Source organism: Callospermophilus lateralis, unplaced genomic scaffold (genome assembly GCF_048772815.1).
Source record: "Callospermophilus lateralis isolate mCalLat2 unplaced genomic scaffold, mCalLat2.hap1 Scaffold_94, whole genome shotgun sequence".
Taxonomy (NCBI): Eukaryota; Metazoa; Chordata; class Mammalia; order Rodentia; family Sciuridae; genus Callospermophilus; species Callospermophilus lateralis.
In genome coordinates, this window is record NW_027517559.1 from 1,554,263 (window position 1) to 1,578,074 (window position 23,812).

The 23,812-nt window shown below is 33.3% G+C and overlaps 1 protein-coding gene across 1 annotated transcript in view; it reads right to left on the reverse strand.

Moving 5' to 3' along the window:
• LOC143641284 (neuron navigator 3-like) overlaps nucleotides 1-23,812 on the reverse strand; it is a 234,832-nt gene that overhangs the window by 186,071 nt on the left and 24,949 nt on the right. Inside the window, 2 exon segments of the mRNA XM_077108561.1 lie at nucleotides 817-956; nucleotides 4,037-4,105. Coding sequence (XP_076964676.1) covers nucleotides 817-956; nucleotides 4,037-4,105 — 209 coding nt within the window.

Here is a 23,812-nt window from a genome sequence, read left to right on the forward strand (position 1 = left end):
ACAATCAATCAACAAGTACATGAAAAAATGCTCACCATCTCTATCAGTCAGAGAAATGCAAATCAAAACCACCCTAAGATATCATCTCACTCCAGTAAGATTGGCAGCCATTATGAAGTCAAACAACAACAAGTGCTGGCGAGGATGTGGGGAAAAGGGTACTCTTGTACATTGCTGGTGGGACTGCAAATTGGTGCAGCCAATTTGGAAAGCAGTATGGAGATTCCTGGGAAAGCCTGGAATGGAACCACCATTTGACCCAGCTATTGCCCTTCTCGGACTATTCCCTGAAGACCTTAAAAGAGCGATGTTCATAGCAGCACAATTCACAATAGCTAGACTGTGGAACCAACCCAGATGCCCTTCAATAGATGAATGGATAAAAAAAAAATCTGGCATTTATACACCATGGAGTATTACTGTGCACTAAAAAATGACAAAATCATGGAATTTGCAGGGAAATGGATGGCACTAGAGCAGATTATGCTTAGTGAAGCTAGCCAATCCCTAAAAAACAAGAAAATGCTTTTTATGCATCTGGGAGGAGATATTCTTCTGAAACAGATTTTATTCTCAGGTATCTAATTAACCACTTTAAAATGAACAAGTTCATTCCATAATATGCTCTTCAGATAAGAAAAGCCTTGAAGAAAACTGAAATTCAGGAGGGCTATTTCCAGTTAGGAAATACAAGATAACTCCACTGATTATAATTCCAATCCAATGGCTATATCACTCCTCAAATGTTAAATTTAGTGGGTAAACTCATGAGATGTGTAGACTTGGTCCGTGATGGCAAACCTGATGAACACTTACCTTTTTCATTTCCATTTGCATAATTTGGAGGCTTGTTTTTGTCAATGCTGTTAAAGCTCTGACTTCTTCTATTTAAATTGGAGGCTCCCTGGACTTTGCTGCTGCTGCCTGCAGCTGGCACCCTAGAGGGTCCTGGAAGCCTGAAATAGCAGAAGAAAAATTACATCACAACCAGCATTTCAAAAAATAAGGGGCATGAGATTCTGAGCAGGGAAGAGTTAATGGAAAAAATACAGTACAGGATTTTCTAAAATCAAGTTTGCAGAAAATGGTGGTTTAAGTGACATATAGCTAAAACAGAGTCAGAAATTATCAGACAAATCTTGTTTCACTTTTCAATAAGCATGCCCCCAAAGACCAGTAATAATGTAGAACAGTTAAAATAAGGTGACCTTTCACTAAAATATTCAAACTTACTCCACTCTTAATGAATAAAAATTTGCCTTCCAAGTACTTTAATAATTATAGGAAAAGCAAGGGAAATGGTAACACTTCACTTTTAGACTCTCAGCATATTAATTAGCTATTTGCAGCTGTTTAACTTATTCTTTTAATACATGTGATATTTGTTTATCTCAGGTAGCTGTATTCCAAGTCTTGTAAATTAATAACAAGAGGAAAGTAACTGTACATATGGCAAACAGGAATTGTGTTTTGACTATCTCAACTAGTTAGCTATGCTATTCTAAGTATGGTGCCAAACTAAGGTGATGGGTTCAATTATACTTGACTGGGCTGCCTCACAAAAAAGGCTTTCATTCACTTGTCAAAAAATACACAACTAGGCTTTAGCTGGTGACCTTACAAGTGTGGCCACCTGATCATACAGGAGATGTAACCAAAAAAGATTCAGGTCTAGGAAGGAAATCAATATTAGGAGGAAAATGACAGCTTAGAATATAGCTTTATGACAGCAGGCTGAGCTACTCTTTATATGTGAAAAAACAAGATGTGAAAAAATACACATGATCTATCTTATAATCAGAGGCAGTTTAACAAGAGGTTGTGACCTACCTATTGTATTTGGACTATAATTAAATATAAGTTGAGATAATTTATTTCACTGTTTTTCCCTTTTAGAACTCCAACTCTTGATTATTTCATAAACTATGCCTAATTCTTATTGTATATTACTATCATATATTTCACATTTATATTAAACCCAATCCATATAAATTAAAAACTAGAAATTAAGAACTAGTGTTGACACTAAGGTCTATTTAGAAAACGTTATTGAAGGTTCCCGACATCTCTGCTTGTAGGTGCTGCCACCTTGTGAACATGACTATGTACTACTCTGAAAATTCCTATTGAAAAAGGAAAAAGAACAAACTACCCAGAATCTATCAATACAATACAAAATTTTAACAGTTTTCTTTTATAAAATCTTAAACATAACAGAGTATTTTATCTGTTATATGTCAAAATTTCACAATCAGGTTGTTACAATACTTAAATTTTAATTCATCTTTATAATACTACTTATTTTATTTCTCTAGATTATTTAAGAAATAAAATCCTTACAAAGAATAAATACTTTCATAGTACTTTCAGTAATTGAAAATGAAATGAACATCAGGAAAATGCAAATAGTAGCTTCAAAAAGTGTTCATTTCTTGGAACAGTTAACAGTTTCAAAATTTTAAGTGTTTTACAGTTTAGATACAAATGGTTAATGAATATTCCCTTTAGCAATTTTGCTAATAAGAAGTTATGTCATATACAGATTAGAATCTATTCCAAATGATTCCAGCATTTAACTTTTGCTCAAATAGATCTACAAGGGTTTGCAAGTGTAGCACACTAACTGCAGACATGAGGAGTATCAGTGACTTCACTCTGCAAATGGGACTAAAATAATAAATTTGTGAACAAGTCTTATAGATATAACCATAGTCTTAGAAAGCCCACTCCAAACTTACATGTGTAAACAGATTTAGTCACAAAATTTGCCCTTCTTGCAATGAAACTTGACCCATTTGTAGAAAGCAATTAAAAAGCCTTTTAATCTTTACTGTGACCCATGAAGCCAAGTGCTTTTCAGTCCTCAGAAGAACAAATTAAAACAAATTAAAAAGTACATTTGCTCTTCTCATTACCCTAATTTGACAGGCAGCCAGAGCCTCCGGATCATTCATCAAAGTAATAAAAAGGGAAATGAGATGAAGAAAAAAAGAGGGGGGAGAGAGAGAGTGAGTACGTGAAAGAGAAATGTTCTATTAAAACAAAGTACTTAAAATACATCTTACATGTCCAAGTGTTATAGGGGATAATAAAAATGCCCATTGTACATGGCAGGTCACTGGTTTCTTACACATCATAATTTATATCATTCATTGTAAGTTTTAATTAAATACTTCTTAGGATTTGTTTCTCTAGAATCATTTAACTACTGTGGAAAAGGATATAGAAAACCAAGGCAAAGGAGAAAGCACCTACCTCATGTCAAGGCATCAGAAGTCCTTGAGGTCAAGTATCATATACTAGGATTCGGTAATGAAGCAGGGGCTAATATACCACCCTGGCCACTTCCCCAGGATTGAGGAGGTGCAAAGACTCTTAGACTACTCAGAGGTACAAAATACTTTCACTATGGCTTGACTCTGCAGCTTCATACTACCATCACGCCTTCAGCAATGTAATATTTTCTTTTAAAACAAACTTTTCCAACACATTCTTATGTATCATTATTTTCCAAACAGTACATATTATATTGCCATTTATTATTATGTGTCTCTAAAATACACACATCATAAAGAAGCAGAAATTTAAACTATTATGGATAGAGGAACAATCTAGGCTGACCTGATGCTAACTTACCCACCCAAATCTGCCAGTGTTTCTCAGTTCCACTTCAAAATGTGCAATAATTAATATACACCCATCTCAACAAGCAACTGCAATCTGGTATAATTTCCAGATTACTGTCACTGGCCAACAAAGAAATTATTTTCTTGACTTACTTAAGCCTAGAACCTAGACTTCATTGCAGTTTATAGTGTATAACAAAAATGAAATAAAAGAAGCCAAAACCATTTAATCATCTAACAACACACGCTTGCTCCTGAGACTATATGGTAATCCATTCAGAATAATTCAGTGCTCTAAACTTTGCATTTGGAGCTGTGTTAATGTTTAAAAAAATATGGTGATAGGACAAAATATCACTGGGTTTACTTGAATATCACTAACAAGCAATAAATTAGAGATATTAACTGACCTAGTAGGCTTTTTTTGACTGGTTGCAATTCCACTGTGATTAGACTGAGTTGCATATCTGGCTGTCAGACTGTATGAGGAGAAACAGAGAAATTGAATTAAAGAGATTCTTTGAACATGGAAAGAAAGCACAAACTTATAAGAAAACTATGAGTTCATGAAATGCAATTGGAACACATATGAACATGTATAAAGAATAACTTAATAAGAAAACTATGGTAATGCAACATAACCACCATGACCTTGGACTATGAATGCACTATGAAATAATGCAGCACAACCCTGGTAATAAGATGTGGCATTATTAACTTTAAAATTATGATTGTGTGATAGTATTAATATTCTAATAATATTATTGCATCTTATGAAATCCAAGCGGGTTTGTGTGTAATAAGTTATTGTTTCTACTAGACAAAAATTTTTAAAGGAAATGTACAGTAAAAGATTTTTCTCTAAAGAAGGGTCTACCCAAAAGTTGAAATGTAAATGTATTTAAATTCTTGAAAAACAAGCTTAACAAATACTGGTAACAATTTTGGGCACTCTTGAGTTGCCTTTCTTAATGATTTTTTAAATCAAAATCTTCATTCAAAGACATTAAGTAAACCAAGTTTGGAAGAATAACACTTCATAAAACAAATTGCAAATTTGTATATTAAGTTAAACTGTCTCTTAGTTATTAAGAGTTGATGAATTAGTATTCAAAGAAACAGGACCAACACTGGGGTGACATCATCCATGTGACCCTTGTCACCAACATCAGGGTGACAAGGGTCACATGGAGCCTTACTGCAATTGATCCAGTTACTTTGTTGCCCAGCAGCAAGGAGCACTTTAGTGAAGAAAAAGATGGCTTAGGATCAGGATCTGTTTCCTAAATTAATTATTAGTCCTCTGAGCAAGTCTCGGGTAACACAGACGTCCTTCCTCATAGAGGAAGTCTTCAGGTACATTGAACACTTTTACATTTGTCATGTTATGCACATGGTTATTTGTATATAATACATTCTTTATTTTAACCACACTGAACATCTAGTTATAACTGGCCAAACTATCTCAGTAATAGTAATACCAGAATAAGTAAAAAGTAAAGAATAAACTGTCTCACCATTCATGTCTTCATACATGTTCTTAGAGTAATGATGTCCATCCCATTTCACTGCCTTTCCTACCCCCATGCCTCCTCCCTTCCCCTCCCTCTCCCTTTACCCTATCTAGAGATCATCTATTCCTCCCATGCTTCCCCCACCCTTGCCATTCCCCATTATGAATCAGCATCTTTATATCAAAGAAAACATTAAGCATTTGGTTGGGGGGATTGGCTTATTAGCATTATATTCTCCAACTCCATCCATTTACCTGCAAATGCTATGATTTTTTTTCTCTTTTAATGCCATGTAATATTCCATTGTGTATATACACCACATTTTCTTTATCCATTCATCTACTGAAGAGCATATAGGTTGGTTCCACAGTTTAGCTATTGAGAATTGTTGAAAAAATGTGCTATATATTTGTAATATGAATTGAAATGCATTCTGCTGTCATATATAACAAATTAGAATAAATTATAAAAAAAGAAAAAAAAAGAAACTATACCAATGCAATGAGATATTCATTTAAAATTTAAAGTTTTTTTAAAGGGACCCAAAGAGAGAAAAAATTGTTTGTGAATTTCTCAGTTAACTTGTCAGTCCAAGAATAAGAGAACCACCTAAAGTTTAGTGACTACTTCTTGTCTTATACTTTCCAATTTGAACACAAATGTAAGAATAAAGATAATAATCAAGCACGTATATCCTTTCAGGGAAATGAGACTACCTCATTGATTTTGCTCCATGTTTTTAAGGAAATACTATAATATAATTCCTAGTATAATTCCAGAGAGTTTAAGTAATTTAGTCAAAATCATCTTGGTTTTATTGCCCATATGTGTTTTCTGATTTCTTATGACAGAATACAGTATTTGCTGCCTGTTTTTTGTTCTAAACAAGTTCTCTTACTTTAATTTCTTGACATTTAGCTTCTTTCCTGCTTCTCTTGCATTTCTGAAGAATACCAGAGTTTCTCCAAATTTATGTTTGAATTTGACCACGTAACTCTTCTATTTTTGGAATCTCTCCTTTTCATAGACAGCCAAGCTCACTTGACTGTCTATCACCATTCTTGTGTCCTTTTTTCCTTCAACAAATCTTAGTTTCCCAACTCTTTTCCTCCCAAAGGGTATTCCTTCTTTCCTCAAACACTTTTATGCATTCTTTCACTTAGTAATTTATTTCCTACAAAGATCTGAACTAAAATGTTACCCTTTAGCATTAACCTCATCTACACACTTCCAGCCACAAATATCAACTATATAAAAGACGTGTTCATGATCTTTAAACTCACACCAAAAATCACTACTTGCTTTCTTTTATCTTCTGTTCCTTCCATTAATAACTTTATTTCTATTCATGGAAGCAAAATTTCTTCAGTGATATGGACTTGAAATCTCAAGAACCGATTTTTTCCTTTTCCTTTTCAATTGTTACAGATGAGTAATCAATATCTAGTCATGCTGTTTGAACCTCTACAAATCCTTTTGCATCTTTGTTCTCTTTCAATTTCCAGGTTTATCACACTAACTCAAGCTTTCAACACTTTCCACAATGCCTCTTAAATAGGTGTTGGAATGTTTCACTCTTACCAAATTCATTATCTAGAATGGGACAATAAGAACCAGAAAGGACCACAAAATGTATCTAGTCTTGTCTCCTGATGTTATAGGTGAAGGAAGAAAAGTGCAAAGAGATAAACCATAAATTTCCTAAAACATACGGAAGAATGGTGGTAATGAAAAGTAGATTCTAGCATTCAAAGATTTCTACAGTGCTTCTTGACATTTGCACCCTATGTTCCACCTTTGTCACCTCATGTATTTTGTAGTCAAGAGTAGTTCTTAATTATCACCCAAACATTAATTGTGCTTCTCTTATTTGGGCTGCCTTACTCTCACTGTCATTCCCATGGGAATACTTCCTAATTGTGTCCATCATAACTAAATTCTTCTAAAGGACCACTGTAAATGACACCAAGTACACCTAACATGCCATCATCTCCTAGACACACATGAAATCTCTGCATTTTTTTACCTTTTCATTAATAAAAACATAATTTTAGTTATTTAAAATTGTAAACATAACAAGGTTTCTTCAAGGTAATCTCTTTGTTTGAATTATTGCAAAGGATAAAATAGTTTATCAGAAAAGTCCCTTTAACATTAACCTCATCTACATACTTCCAGCCACAAATATCAACAACATAAAAATCATGTTCATGATCTTTAAACTCACACTTGAAACATGTTCAAGTTGATGAAAAGAGAACTGAAGGTTTCGTGATCTTTTTTAGGACTATTGCTTTCTCTTATTAAAAGAGAAAAACAGTACATTTTGGAAAAAAAATGTGACCTACATCACCAAACCAATTGCATAATTTTAATAGTAGGGAGTATATTGTTAACACAATTTTTATTTGGACAATAGAGATGCATTTTGAAAGACATATATTCCAGGAATACAGTTAAAAAAAAAAAGACGATGACTGTGGAACTCTCAACATGACACATGACACAATTCATTTAACAAACAAATTGCACAAAAAAATATTTGGAGGGAAAACCTATACAGTCTTAAAATAACTTAAAAGTAATTGTCGTGTACGGATCCTTATTTAGATCCTGACTGAATCTAACATTAAATTGTTGTTAAATATTTAACTGTTAAACCTATATGAAAAGTTGATAATAAATGAAGCAAGGTAGGTGGTAAGTCGGTAAAAGGTTGAATCTAATTGGGGGTGGGGGGGTCCATGAGGAATTTAAATGGAATTTAGTTTGTTAAAAAATAAAAAGTAATATAAGAAGTATTTGTGGTATTACTAACTTGAAGAAATTAATTACTCTATCAAGTATAACTGCCACAGTACTTAGCATATTGAAAAGAATTTATATTTATCATAGTAGGTCTACTGAGAGGGTAACATTGCAATTCCATGAGTCTATTTATTATGTTTAAATTTTAATACATAGTATATATTATTTTATTTACTATTTCATCAACTAATAATCTATTGAAAATCAATTCTATTTTTTTTATTTTTTTTAATTCTAACTATTAAAAGAAATGTTGTACCAATCTGAATTTCTAATAGCTGTCTGGTCAAAATTGCCTGACCTGTAACTACATCAGTCTCTACCACTCACAGATGTTTATAGAACAAGTAGCATAGTGTTCTTGTAAGAACTTTTTAATTTCTTTTATATTTAGCTGGCTTTTTAGCATCTATCAAGAGCCCAGTAGGTAAAATACAAGGTTGGAATATGTCTCACATTTCTTTAATACTTCATAATGTTAAAGGCACTGCTTTTGTGTGAATATGAAATGTAGATGTACATTTTAATTACAAACGTGGTGCTTGCTATTTTAATTATAGTTTTGCTGCCAACTTGCTTTCATGCCTTGCTACCTCTCTCTGTTTCTTTGTTCTCATCTGGAAATAAGATAGGAATGCAATTTAGGAGGCTTAGCTGTGCATTGGTAATCAGTTATTTAAAAATTAAGTTATTACCTTAGCCTTAAAATCACAAGTAATCACCAGAAATCACAAATCCTCTATCTCCATATTCCTCTTTATTTCTTTTGCATTTTTTTCTTTTCAGCTGCTTACATATTCAATCTTCCCCCATCTTGCCCATAACTCTTTTTGATTAACTCAAAATCTTTGTTTCTCAATAGCTCCTATTTTTTCTTACAAAAATCATTGTGCTTTATGTCTCTCTTCCTAGACAGCAGGAAAGCATTTTCCCTCTCAGGGCTACAATACTACTTCCCAACCTCTAAGTTTATCACAGATTAGTGACGAGGCAGGTGCACAGGCACAGCTAACTTGCAGTGTATTAATAACAGACACAGGGGACATGTAAACACAGCTCCAAGGCAAAGTGGGGTAAGTGAATGGTCAGAAGACCAAGGAAGTGGGAGTTTTCAGATACCCAAAGTGAAGATTGCAGTTTTCTTTCCTGAAATGTTGTCAAATGAAACACCTAGCTAATAGATGAGGACAAGGAAAACAAAAGTCAGAAGCAAAAACACAGAAGAAGTAAATGTTTTGAGACTCACTGGGAGTTCTCCTAAGGAAGGACCTGAGATTACCATTCTGGTAAAGTGGGACATCAAAGGGATGTTGTTCATTTTCCTGAATGTGGAAGGGAAGAAGACACAACTATATAAAATCTATGTTTTTAAATAAGAATGGGACTTATCTGCTGTTCAAAACACAGCAGGATCCAAATTTCAGAACTTCCTATTCCAGCTTCAGTGTAAATCCTCTTGTGGAATTACAATATCCACTTAGTATAAGGAAAGAAAGCTTCTTAAAGTAAACACATCTTACACTGTGGATGACCCATTCTTACTAATCACTACAGCCTTACTGCTCAAAGTGTTGTCTGTAGACCAATAATACTGGCATCACCTGAGACTTGTTAGGAGTACAGAATTTCAGGTTCCCTCCTGAGCCAGAATATATATTTTATTTTTTATTGGTTATTTTTAGTTATACATGACAATAGAGTCCATTTTGATAAAATTATGTACACAACGTGGGATTCACTGTGGTGTATTCATATATGTACACAGGAAAGTTGTGTCAGGTTGAGAATCTGCATTTTTAAAAGGATCCCCATATAATTTCTATGTATATTAAAACTAGAAATTCTGTGTTCTGCAGAACTCCTAGAAATGTCTCCCCAGAGGGGGAAAAAGATGTATTTTCCAGAGTTAAATAGCATAATGTAAGCACCTCAAGCCCTGTTTCAGTGCTCATCTTATATCACACTGTTGCTCTAGCTGTCAGCAGGTCCCTTCTAGAAATCATCTCCCTTAGTTGTCCTGACAAAACAGGTATATCCAACTACTCCTATTTTTCAAATACACGTTCAATTACTGTCCCATCTCCCAAGATTTAATGTTATGGTCATGAATATTTTAAAAACCATAACACTGGACACCAATCTATTCCTCCATTCCTTTTACAGCAAATGTATATTTCAAACTTTAGAGCTTCCTTTCTAAATACTTCCTTGATATCTCCCAGTCTATCTTGACTGTATGGTAATTGATCGGGATAAAGGTCTACTAAACAGGCTGTGGTATTTTCCTGGGCAGGAATCATGTTTTGTTCACTTGTACACTCTCAGTCCATATTATGGGGTTAGTCTGTGTTCAATAAATAAGTAATTGATTGCTATTTCCAAGGGAAATTATTAAATATGACATGTTATATCTTTACCTTCTAAGCAAGGGAAATTTATCCAATATTGGAATTATCATAAGTATGTTAAAAGAAGAAAGGGAAAGATAATAAATAGTCCTTTTTGTATCCTTATTAAGTAAAAGGCATTTATGTCCATTTTTGAATTTATTTTTCACAATGGTCCCATACAGCTGATACTCTGTATGCTCAGCAACTGACAAGCATGAAAACTGATGTTTTAAAATGCAGATTTATATAAACATGTAACACATCTTATAAAACTTCAATGTTGAAATTTGAATTTAAGTTGGTTAAATTCCAAAATTTTATGCTGTTCTGTTATACCATATTATCTTCTTAGAAATTGACTCTCACTTAAATTGTCATGATTCTTTGCCTATTCATTGTCCTGTAGATTTACAAAGATGCTCAAGGCATTATAATAATTCTTTTATCCTACCTACAAAATATCACCTTTATAAGTTTGAAATAAATAAACTCACTTTCAGTTGATACTATTTGGCATTCAGAGAGACAACATTAAAAAAAAAGAAAAACTTCATTTGGGGCTGGGGTGGTGGCTCGACAGTAGAGTGCTTGCCTAGCACATGCAAGGTGCTGGGTTCGAGCCTCAGCACCACATTAAAATAAATAAATAAATAAAGATTAAAGAATTTTTTAAAAACTTCATTCAATACATCATTTCATATTGTTTCCTTCATATAAAGTGTCCAGAATGAGAACATCAATAGAGAATGAAAATAGATTAGCAGTTTCTTATGGTGAGTGATATAAGGCAGAAGAATGGAGAGTGATTTCTAATGGGCACCTGGTTTCTTTGTGAGATAATTAAAATACTCTAAAATTAGAGAGTGGTGATGGTTGAACAATTGCATGACTTGGTCCCAAACCAATCAATTGTATGTTTTAAATGGTAGGTCTTATTTTTGTGAATTGTATCTCAATAGAGATTAAAATTAAAATTAAATATATATTTAATTATCCCCACATGCATTATATCTGATATATATGTAAGTTTGTGTGTATATTATATATATAATATACACACACAAGTACATATATATAATATACACATACACAAACATATATATATCAGATATAATGCATGTGGGGATTATTAAATTCATCAAAATACCTAAACCTCACATATCACAACTTCCTCTCCTTTAATTATTACGAAGATTCATCAAAATTCTCAGTTGAAGGAAGTGATAGTTAATTACTCTGGTCATTTAAAATATTTTGTCTTTTCTTATTCACAACTACTACTTTTACACCTGCTGTTTCTTCCTAATATCCTAGAGAGCGCCATATCAACTTGCTAAGGAATATGGCCTTCATCTGGGTGCAGTGGAGAATTATCAAAAGGTTTTAACTGTAGAATAAATGGTACCTTCTCAGATGAGATACATCCTTCTCTGAGACTTATAAAGGAGGGATAAAGGAAGGAAGGAGGTTGGGAAACTTGGCTAGACTGGAAATGGGGAGACCAAATAGAAAATCATTGTTATAATTCAGGCCAGATTTGATGGGAGCTCAATTAAGGCAGAAGCACAGGAAATAGAAACAAATGATTCTGTTGAAATAGTGGACACAGGAACTGGAAAAGAGGGGAAAAAATCTACAATGACTCCTGGGCCTCTGGCTTGAGTTGAATTGTACAGTGACATGGGAAAATAATGTAAGAAAAGGAGGTTGAACATCTATGTGTGGTGTAGGAACAGAACAGAGGAAAAATCAAAACTCCAATTCTAAGTTATGTCAACATTCAAGGAGGGGAGAAAGTCTTGGGAGGATGGATATTCATGAATGAGCAAATCTACCTACACAGCAGACTCTACAATCTTACTCTAATAGTTCTTTTATAAAGTACATAAATACTCAGAATAAACATTATGACAAACTAATGAATAAATAAGAAAGCAACTTCACATTCCTAAGATTTTGAAAGTGAAAGACACAGATGTTGAGAATTTTGACCTAGTTCATGCTTCACATTAATCTAATATTCATTTATGCAATCAATTAATAAATTATTTAAAAAGAAGTTATTGACTACTGACCATATATTAGCACTGTGTTTAAATGATTTAATTTGGGAAAAAATAGGTTTAAGCAGAGATGACTGTTTCACTATGAGAAATATAACGTTTAAAATCATGTATATGAACATATATATTCTTCATAAAAATGTAATGGGTTACTCAATGCAAACTGAATTCACTTCAAGTTTGGAAGGGAAAACACACAACATTATGCAGATATGCAGAAAGTGATGCATTGTATATTTTCTGTGAATTGATAAACTGAAATACCAATAGTAAGATGTAGTATATTGGCTAGTAGCACAAAATGTGGAGCCAACTGCCCTCGTTAAAATATCAGCTCACTAATCTCTGTGCCTATTTCCTCATCTGGTAAACAAGGGTGATAGCTTCACCTACAGAAATGTTTTGTGAGGAGTCAACTGTACAGCAGAACAATGTCTGGTACAAATAAACAATGAAAACAAAAATACACTGGAATTCAGATGCACATTATAGAGTCCCTGGAGGCCCTATAAATATCTGTATAAATCCTATAAATGTAATATCATATTTATCAATCTCTAAAGTAGCCTCATCTACCTGTATTTAGTAGTCTTTCCCACCATAAAAATGATGGTTCTTAACTACCACTTTCAATGTCACCATATCCTTACACAAAAGCCCACAAGCTTGGCCCTGAGAAGTATAGGAGCTGAGCTTTTTAACTATGGCTCCTGGTGTCCAAGTTTAAAATTAATTTGGGCACATGATTTCTTGAAGGGAGAAACAATGAAGCACTATTCTACCCCCAATTTTCCTTGATATTATCCAATCTTCTTGAATTCTGAAGTCAGCAATAGAAACTCTTCTAGGACAGAGTTCTAGAAAGAATCATCAGAAACTGGTCCAATAGGATGTTTAAGAACCATTACTTCCAGAACAACACACTGGGTGCCATTTCTAGAACCAGGAACTATCAACATTGCACATTAAAAAATATCTTAAAATGAGGATTTTTTTATGACGTGGTTGGTCATTAGAGTAAGATATGCATTTCAAATAGAGTTTTGTAAAATTTATATTCCAAGGTTTACAGATAATTTTAAAGACAAGGATAAAATGACTCACAATATGAGGCATTCCTTTTAAAAAAACACATTATTTGCCTTTAATAAGGTAGAAAAACAAAATCTATTCTGCAAAATACTGCTCCTTGTCTGCTCACTTGACTCATGGGTGTTTGGATTCCCAGAGTTCTGGACTGAGTTCTCCTCTTCCCCTTAGCTTTATACTCTTCTACTCCTTTTGTATCAAGCTTAACTGGTTAAAAGTGGTTAAAAAATGTTCTCAGGTCTATATCTCTGATCCTGACCACTTTCCTGAACTCCAGAGTCACATGCTAGACACCATCATCTAGAAGTGCCATTAACAACTCAAACCTCTGGAGGCTAAAGCTGAAATTTATTTCTCCCCAACTCTTCCTGCTTTCTCTTCCACCTCATGTTTCCATTATTGTATTATCATTTTTCCTTATTGAAATACATCACTAATTATTCAACAACAACAACAAAAAAAAAGAAATGGGATTCACCCTGTCACTAGGGCAGTCTTTCTAAGTTGTTAAAGCCTCATTTTTCCTCTGTTAAAAATGCTCAGAGCAATTTTCCTTTATATTCAGGAAACAAATCCCAGCTCCTAGGTATAGAATTCAGACTCCCTAAGTTGACCTCTGTTTACTTCTCTAGTCTTTTCTCTTGCCCTACCCCATGATAATTTAAACATAGTCATAAGAAAAAATAATTTGATACTCCTTCCATTGGAAGGTGAGAACTTTGACCTTTCCCAACCCCCCTGTTTGAATTTAGGTGGAATTCAAATAGATTCCTCATAGAAAAAGTATACCATACTGAGACTGTTCAGCTGGACTGGACATGTGCAGTCTCTGTTCCAGGTAAGCTACTGAGCAGTGCAGAACTCATCTTGGAGGTGAATTCTCCAAGCAGATATATTCTGCCTCCAAGAACTTTGTGACACTCCAACCAGTCCTTCCTTCCCCAGTGGATGTCCTGGTTATAATGGAGCAGAGACGAGCCATCGCCTCTGGACCTTTTCTGATTCCTTGGGTTACAATATACATGAACAAAATAAAATGGTTATTGCTCTGCCCACTAAACCGTGGAGTTGTTGTTTTTTATAAACCACAATAGGTATCCAGAACCTATTTCTACTTAAAACTTTCTCCCCACCCAGAAGGCTGCAGCTTCATCCAAGTGACATGACACTTTGTGCTCTTTTAGATTACTTAGCATAGCCTACTGAACTATGTGCTTTACTATCTAGGTTCTCTGTAAAACTGTGGGCAACTTGAAAATAAAAATATCACCAATCTCAACTACATATCTAGTAAAACTCTTAGCACATGAGGTCGGGGGAGGGGTGATTATTTGTTGAAAAAAATCACACATGAATTTTTGAAAAAATAACCAATAGAAAAGAAAACTGATTTCTAATGGAATACACAAAAATTACAGCAACAATATCAACCTTCATTAAGCCATATGGTATGCATTGACTGACTCTGCCCAAGTAGACAGTGGTTGATTTATTAAAACAAAAACTAGGTACAAAACAGTGTTTTTAAGATGGATGTGCTTAATCCAAAAGTTTCTGAATAAATTATGCTTCTTAGATCAATGTAGAATGTAATGACAATTTTTACCATTATATATATATATATATGTAAATATTGCATGAAAAATACATAGAGATAAATATGACATGAAAATATATTATAACCTCTGTCTTATCTTAAATTTTCTACAGACAGAAATTTATATAGAGAGAGATATGTAACTCTTCATCTATGAGATTTTGCAGAAAATTATTTTAGGATAATCCTTGTTTCCTGTCTTATTATTGATACTCAGTCTTAGGGGCTACACATATAGGAATGGATATCCCCATAAAGAATCCCTCTGTAGTCAAACATCTCAAATTATTGATTCCCAAAGTAAGAAACAGTTATTCTTAATCACTATATCACATTTGTTCTTTAATAGTCTATTCCTTTGTGAAATGTCTTTGTACAAAGGAACACAAAGAAATAAATTGGAGAATATGAAGTAAAAAAAAAAGAAATTCCTGGGTTTTAGTTTTAGTGGATGATTTTTATCTCCCAATTTTATTTCTCTATTTTGAAGTGTTAAAGAGACAGGGGTTAGACAGATGCGGTGGCACATATGTGAATTCCCCAGCCATTCAGGAGGTTGAGGCAGGAGGACTGCAAGGTAAGCTTGGACAGCTCAGTGAAACCCTCAGCAATTTAGTGAGATTCTCAGGAACTTGTTGATAGCCAGTCTCAAAATACAAAATAAAAGAGGGCTAGGAATATAGCTCAGTGGTAGCAATCCTGGGTTCAATCCCTATAAAATTTTAGAATTTCCCTTAAATTTACTAGAAATGCCTTTAGAAAAAAAATGAAAGTAAACTTCCTAAGATACATTATAATTAAATATAATTTTGAAAGTCTTGTGCTAAGAATTTTTAGACCGGAGAATGAACTTGGAAAATAGGAAAGCACATTTACTAAATATTTAAGAATGAGATAGACTGAAATATATTTCTTTATACCGGAGATCCTATGATTGATTGAGATGAAAATAAATTGTATATTCAGAATTAAGATTTAAATATTTCCTTAAGCCAGAATCCTCCTTTACTATGGAGATTTTCCTTTCTGTAGGAGCTTTGCAAACTGCCACAGAATGATAGCTGGTAAGATATGAACTCAAGAAAGAGTATCATTCACTTTTGCAAATACATCTTTTGTATCCTCAAAATCATGTTTCTTCAAAAAATATTTAAGATATTTTGCAACTATATGCACGTCAGAACATGTGACAAAATTCTTTATCCCTATACTTGAATTTTGCTGAGAATTCACTGAAGATATTTATTCACTTACCCATAAATGAATGGGTCAGAAACAGCTTTCTTCCACATGTGTTTCTTTTTAGTAGCTGGGTGGCTGAAATATCATCCCAATTGCATTTAAGACAGGTTACTGTGATAACTTATCCCATTAGTGAAATATGGCATGAAAATATATTATAACCTCTGTCTTATCTTAAATTTCTACAGACAGTTAATAAGGCCACCTGCATAGTCTGCTCTTGAGAGATCTCAAATCAGTAACTAAAGAGGGAGATGCATGTGTAAGATATTTCACCATCAAAGTCTCCTACTCTTTTAGGAATGTTGGACTCCAAGATAAAGAACTCAGGAAACCAGACTCATATTTCTTTCACAATGTCATCGTAAATTAGATTTTCCACAATGCTTTAACTTAAACACAGCTCAGAACACTATACTGTTCCATGGATCATTTTCCATTTCTAATTTTCAGTATGGAATGAAATTACATCTAAATATGTTGAGAGTTCCATTACAAAAGTTCATTTTAATACAACCACCTTAAAAAAAAAAAAAAAAAAACTGGACCCTGAAGAATGGACAAAGCCATTTTGTTAACTCCCAAATTTAAACTAACTTGGGAAAAGACCACCCAGATTAGTGAAAAACTGGATTATTTAATATTTCCAAAGACTTGAAACATGTTGTAGTCAGCATAAAATACGTTAACTATTTTAAGTACATATGCTTATGAAAAAGACTTTTAATTATAACCTTTATAAAATGATTAGATAGACTCACATATATAAAGTATGTGAAGACTTACAAGAAAGTTTATTTTATTGAGTCTGTAATTTATGGCAAAGTAAATATAATAATCACAACAATCAGTTACAAATTATTTAGGGGAGACTGTACCCTCAAAACATTTCTCATGGTAAGCTTTGGTCAAGTCTGCCTCCCAGCCTTGAGAACCAGCAGGGAGATAAGACTGGTTTTAAAACTCTACCTTATGAGGCTAAGAGGTCAATCAGAAAGTGGGAGACAGTGAGCAGAAGGAAGGAAGAAAATACAAAGAAGCTAGTGTTGAAAGTGAGCTTTGCAATGAAGACAGGACCTTAACCAATGGTTAAAGTCTCAAAATCAAAATGACTTCAGTTGCTGAAATGTGCAGGCACCAAGATCCAATTCTACTGTACTTACTTGTCCCTGATTACAACTTGGATTTCCTTGTATATCCAGTTACAGGAAAGAATAGTATAGTTTTTAAGACAGTTATATTTTCCATTGTAAGAAATTAATAGATTAATATGCAATAATCTATTAATAAAATTATTTCATTTGATATAAAATTACAAGTACAATAAGTCTACTGCTAGTACTTTACTTAAGAAGAGAGTGCCTTTAAAACACTAAAAATCAAGTGTTTATGATTAGAACCAAATTAACGTTAGGGAAAAAACACCCATGAAATGTATACACAGGAAATCAGAATGTCCTGTGGTAACATTTTAAATAAATGGTGAATTACAAACCAGTGTATGTGAATCACAGCTCCATGATCACACACATTTCACATTAAAAACAAGATTGGCAGCTTTAAGACTAAGTTATAAAAACCTGGCTATTTGTTTTTATTTAGACACTAAATCCCTAATATATAATCACTTAAATTCTCTAAATCAAGAGCCAGTTTAATACTTTAAAATATATTTCAATTCAGTAATTACTTTGGAAAGATAGCACATAATTATGATGCTTCATATTATAACCAGAAAATAGTTCAGTTCATTGATTTTGATCTTAAGGAAAATATGTTTCCTTTTTTTTTTGAGATTTAGACTTATGTGTAACTCTCTTTTACCTTATTTGGTGCCACTAATGCACTAATGTATTGATAAAGGAAAAACAAAAGTTTAAGTTTATAACATGAAGCAAAACAGGACAGAAGAAAAGGGCCATTGAGGAACAAGAGTGTTGAGCAGATTTTGGAGAACCAAAATAAACGGCTTAATGAAGAGTAAAGAAAGCCTTACCCTATGCACACATTGTGGGAGGGTTCAGTATGAAAGAGTAAGTAGGGAAGCCAGACTAGGAAATTCCAGAAAAGGGGGAAATTAAATTAATGCCTATCAATCCATGTCTGTGATCATTCTATGGCCAGGGGTTTTAATGGGCAAAAACAAAACAAAACTAACCATCTGAACAAATAAGAAAGAGTTTTAACTATAATAAATGAATAATTCCAGGAATAAGTAAAACAAAAAATACAGAAAAGATGCTGCTGAAATGCAGGGATTCCTTAGTTTGCTTGGAATGATGCCCATGGAGCATTATAAAATGAGCCATGCCCCATATTTAAAATATCTGTCGTTTTATGCTTAAATTCAAACAAATATAAATATTCTCTAGACTTTTAGAAAGGCCTTGAAAAGGAAAGAGTCAGATTTGTCTTGATTCTGCAGAACATGTTTATAAAACGTGTTTATTATATAAACACTCCACTGGTTTTCAACGTTTAGAATCAACCTATATCAAGAATGTACAAAAATCTCTTGCATGTACAAAATAGAATGTTAATATTATAAATATTGAAAATGAAAAATGGCTTGGAAATTGTTAGTGCATGCATGGAAACTGAACAAAAGTGTTAATCTCATGTTTTACTAAATAGAATGACAAAAGTTACTCCATAGTTCATTGAAAAGCAATAAAGATATTATTTTGCTTTACAAATTTACAAAGCTAACAAATTAAAAAAACTAAAAGAATAGAATATTACTACCTCAGAAGCATTCCTAGAAAGGCTTGTTTATGTGCAAATAAACATACCTTAATTGATAAAAATTACATATATCTATAATTCAAAAATCGTATATATCTTTCTATAATTCCTCTCTCTAGTTCTCTATTGAACAGATGCCAATCTAGTTACCAAAGGGACTATTCTACTGAATGTAGCTGACATAACTTTCCTATGTACATATATGAATATTCCATAGTGAATCTCAACATCTTGTACATCCACAAGACTGGGATTCTAATTAGAATAAGATACATTTCATGTTTGTATAAATATGTCAAAATAGATTCTACTGTCATGTATAACTAAAAAGAACAAATGAAATTTTTTTTACATCTCCAGTGCAAAATCCCTGGGTCAGGTCTTAGCACTCATCCTTCTGATTTGCAATATTTGATACTATTGAGGTCCAGCAGATAATGGTTACCAATACAAGGTCTGTTGCGAGATTTCCTGGATTCAGTTGAGAGATTAGTCTCTGTGAAACTCTGTACACTTTAATTGATCTTTTCATTTTTCAGTTTCCTTCTCTGAAAAGTAAGATCAGTGCCTGTGTTATACACAGGATTGCCATGAGGATTATAAAAGATTGAATGTGGGTGAAAACTATTTAGAACAGCAATTGCAACATGATGGGGCTACATATTAACTATTCCCATCCATCTTTCCCTACTCCTTGGAATGGTTCCTTCACTTGCTTTCCATGACACAAAGTTTTCCTGGTTTTCTTCCCAATTTACTATCTGAACTGTTAAAATTTCCTCTTCCAGGTCTTGCTGTTTCCTTAATCTCTAATCATTGGTGGTCTCCTCACCCAACACCTTAGTTATCTTCATCTGTATTCAGATTATGCTGAGTTTATTGTCTAGTCTCATAGATTTTTATAAATTTTATAGGTAATATCTCCAGAATTTTTATCTATAAACTTAAACTTCAGTCTGGCAGTTCCAATGGTCTCCTTAATATTTCCAGCCAGATATAACTCACAGACTTTTCTAAGTTGACACATCAATAAGCGGATATTTTACATTCCACTACCAAAACTGCTCTTCCTACATTCTTTTCAGTCAATAAATGAAAGTCCCATTTTCTAACAGCCAATACTAACAATGTTAGCATCTCCTTCCTGTTGACTCTTTCCATTAGAAATCTGTCAGTTTATTTCACTGAGACTGCCATTAAAATACATTTGGAACTTCTCTCCATTTCTACTATGGTAGTCCAAGCTTTTCTCCATGATACTATGCTATCTCCTTTCCCAATGCATCCCATTCTCACTACAATAGCGAGAGGGATGCTTTCCTTTTTCTGTTTGTATCCTCCTCATGGAGCACTAGCTTTCCAGCTTGCCAGGATTAAGCCTGTCTTTACAGTGATGACAGAGCCATACTAACGTCTTACTTGTCTTTTTTTGAATTATATCCTACTCTTTGGCTTCCTTTCCTCTGAACCATTCCAACTGGATGTTTTCTCTTTTTGATGTAAACCAAACAGGCTCCTAACTCGGGGTTGGAGGGCTAGTTCATCTGTCAGCCTGAAACCCTTGCTGTTATTAAACACCTAGTACTCTTGTTATCTGGGATTGGTATCATCATCTCAGTGAGGTCCTCCTCAGTATCCTATTTAAATTTGCAAAAATGTATCTCTTAGGCCTGATGACCCCTTTTCTGATTTCTTTTTCTCCAACATCAGTGTCAAAATTATTACTACATACTTCATTTTCCACTGTTTGTCACCCATGACTAGAATGGGAGCTTCAAGAGAACAAAGATTTTAAAAATCTATTTCATCCTCTACCATATTTCCAGTGCCCATCAGATTATTTGCAGCATCCTAAGGGTTTAAAGAATATTTTTAAATAAACAAATGAAGAGTGATAGATGGAGAATTGTGAATCAAAATATAATGACCAAAACAGATAAATAAGAACTATTCTAGAAGTACTATATTCACTTATGTGAGAGTAACTACTAAAGATAATACTTAAAACACAATAAAATATATGAAAAAGTAATACCTAAAATAATTAAAGGGGTTACCTGTGTATAGTTAGATGACTTGGAAAGGAGTAAGCATTATTAATAGATTATTATTTTTAATTATGAGGATATTATTGTGAATTATTTTAATATATTAAATAAATTTAGAAGTGGAATGCACATGTGTGATTACAGAATGTGACAAAAGAGGCAACAGTGATGAGATAAGCAATGTTTCTAATGTGGGTCAATGTATTTTGTTATATATGTGACATGTTCTTTAAGTGGGAGAAGGAAAGTTAAAAACAGCTAGTTTGTTTATTAGATGCTAAGTGGTATGCTAAGTAGGCATTTTACCCATAAATCTGTTCATGCAGTCTCTTCAACACCCTCATGGGGCAGTTATCACCATTCTAGTATTTCAGGTAAGGAGACCAGAATTTGAGCAGATTAACTCCACCTGTCCAGTGCCACTCCACTGGGAATAGACAGGTAGGATTTAAATACAGTTTGCCAGACTCTTTATGACAAAAACTATACAAATGTGTCTTTTTCTACAAAAACATAATTATTCAGGGTTCTCAAGCTGTCTAGATAATGAAATAAAAGCATAGAACTGAACCAAAGTATGTATGTGTTTGTTGTATGCTCAGGATCATGGTCACATTTTTTAAAAAAATTTATTTGTTTTAATTAGTTATATATGACAGTAGAATGCATTTATGCACTTTGATATATCATATGTAGATGGGATAAAATTTCTCATTTTTCTGAGTGTACATGTTGCAGAATCATATTGGTCATGTAGTTATATATATACATTAATGATATCTGTTACATTCTACTATTTTTCCTATCCCCCATCCCTTTCCCTCCCCTCCCATCACACATATTTTTGATTAAACACCCCACTCTTGATTTTCAAATTCCATCAAAGAAGAAACTCTTTCTTTTCAATTGTATCTATGACTGAAAAAAAATCCTGCTTTTGTTGTGTTAAGATTCATAAATGTCCCTTTTCCTTTTTCTGTTTTGTTTAAAGTTTAATTGATTCACTGACTTTTAAAAGAACACACTATAGGCCACAACACAGAACTGAGTCAAGCAACTAATTGAAGCCAGGTTCATGAAGGCTTAAATTACCAGAGCCTTCCTGTCATCTTAAATTAAACTTCCTTATATACTTTTCAAGATTTATAACCCCAGGCTGCAAAGCTGTAAACCGTCCCAGTTTTAGAGTGAATCTCCCAGAATGAAATGATGTTTCCTGGAAAAGAACCCCTGGAAGGCAAATGTCCTCAATGGGAAGAAGGCTCCAAGAGCAATGTGTGTGGCAGGGGTCATGAGAACCTTAGGAAGGGGCTGGGAAGGGAACGGTCACTCAGAGAACATGTAACCAGGGATTTTGCAATTAAAGTTATGAGTCCTACAGGAGGAAGTTCTTCTCACACAGAAAGTGAACACACTTTTTATTTGCTCTTAAAAAATGAAAAGTAGAAAGACAGATGACCTTCTGTAGACATCATAATTTGTTTTAGATGTTGATGGGCCTTTATTTCATTCAATTATTTATATGCGGTGCTAAGAATCAAATCCAATGCCTCACAAATGCTAGGCAAGTGCTCCACCACTGAGCCACAACCCTAGCCCCTATAATTTCTGAAACTCCTAAAATAACTATTTTTCATTTAGAAAGACTCACTGTGATCCCTGCTTTTGTCACTTCTGTCATCTAAGTGATTTCTTACTTCCGTTTTCACATTCTACTGTTTCCTTTATGTTTTAATTCTATAAAGCATAAACTAAAACATTTCTTCATGTGATTTAATACTACCCCTTGTAAACTGATAAAAGTGGCCAACTCTTTGATAACAGGATGAAAAGTAATTTAATAATCTCAACCAAAATTAAGCTAAAGGGCCTGCATTTTAAGAAAAATCACACACACACACACACACACACACACACACACACACACACACTCTTTTTTTTTAGGTTTTGGCAAATAAATGCTGTTTGGCAAATAAATGTTTTCTATGTGCTAGCATCATAATACTTTATATTTACCTAATTAGTACCTAAGAAAAATAAATTTTCATCTTATAACTATTTTCACTATGGTGTGTATTCCTAGATATTCTTAGCAGAATCATACATTCATTTACCAGGTACTGTCTGCTGGTTTCATGTGCCAGGTATTGTATATAGTTTTACTGAAATTTAACTTTTTTCCTTTCCTCTTTTGTCAAAATGGAATAGATGAAAAAGTATTATCAGTAGAAATGCCCAAGACATATTTCTTGATGGAAATAATTCTTCTGAGTTTGAAAATTATAGGATTCTTTTTACCATGTATTATAGAACAACAAAGAGGATTTCTTCCATCTCCTAATTAATGATAATAGAAAATAACCATGATTCCAACACTTATAGAAAATTTTTTTGGACTTCATTAAAGCATTTCTCATATTTACCTTCCTGAAGAGTGAAATTTTAACCTACCCTTTTTCAAAAAAATAAAAAGAAAAGCTAGAACTATAGAATGAGCTGGATTTTTAATATTAAATAAATAAAAATAAGATGGTTAATATTTTGTATTATACTAAGGTGTTTAAATTTCATCCATTTGAAGTTTGTTCAAAGAACACCAAATTTAAATTAAATCTAATTATTAAATAGACTGAAATTTTTGAGAACTTACTTATTTAATAAATTTTGACCACTCCAAATATAACCAAATA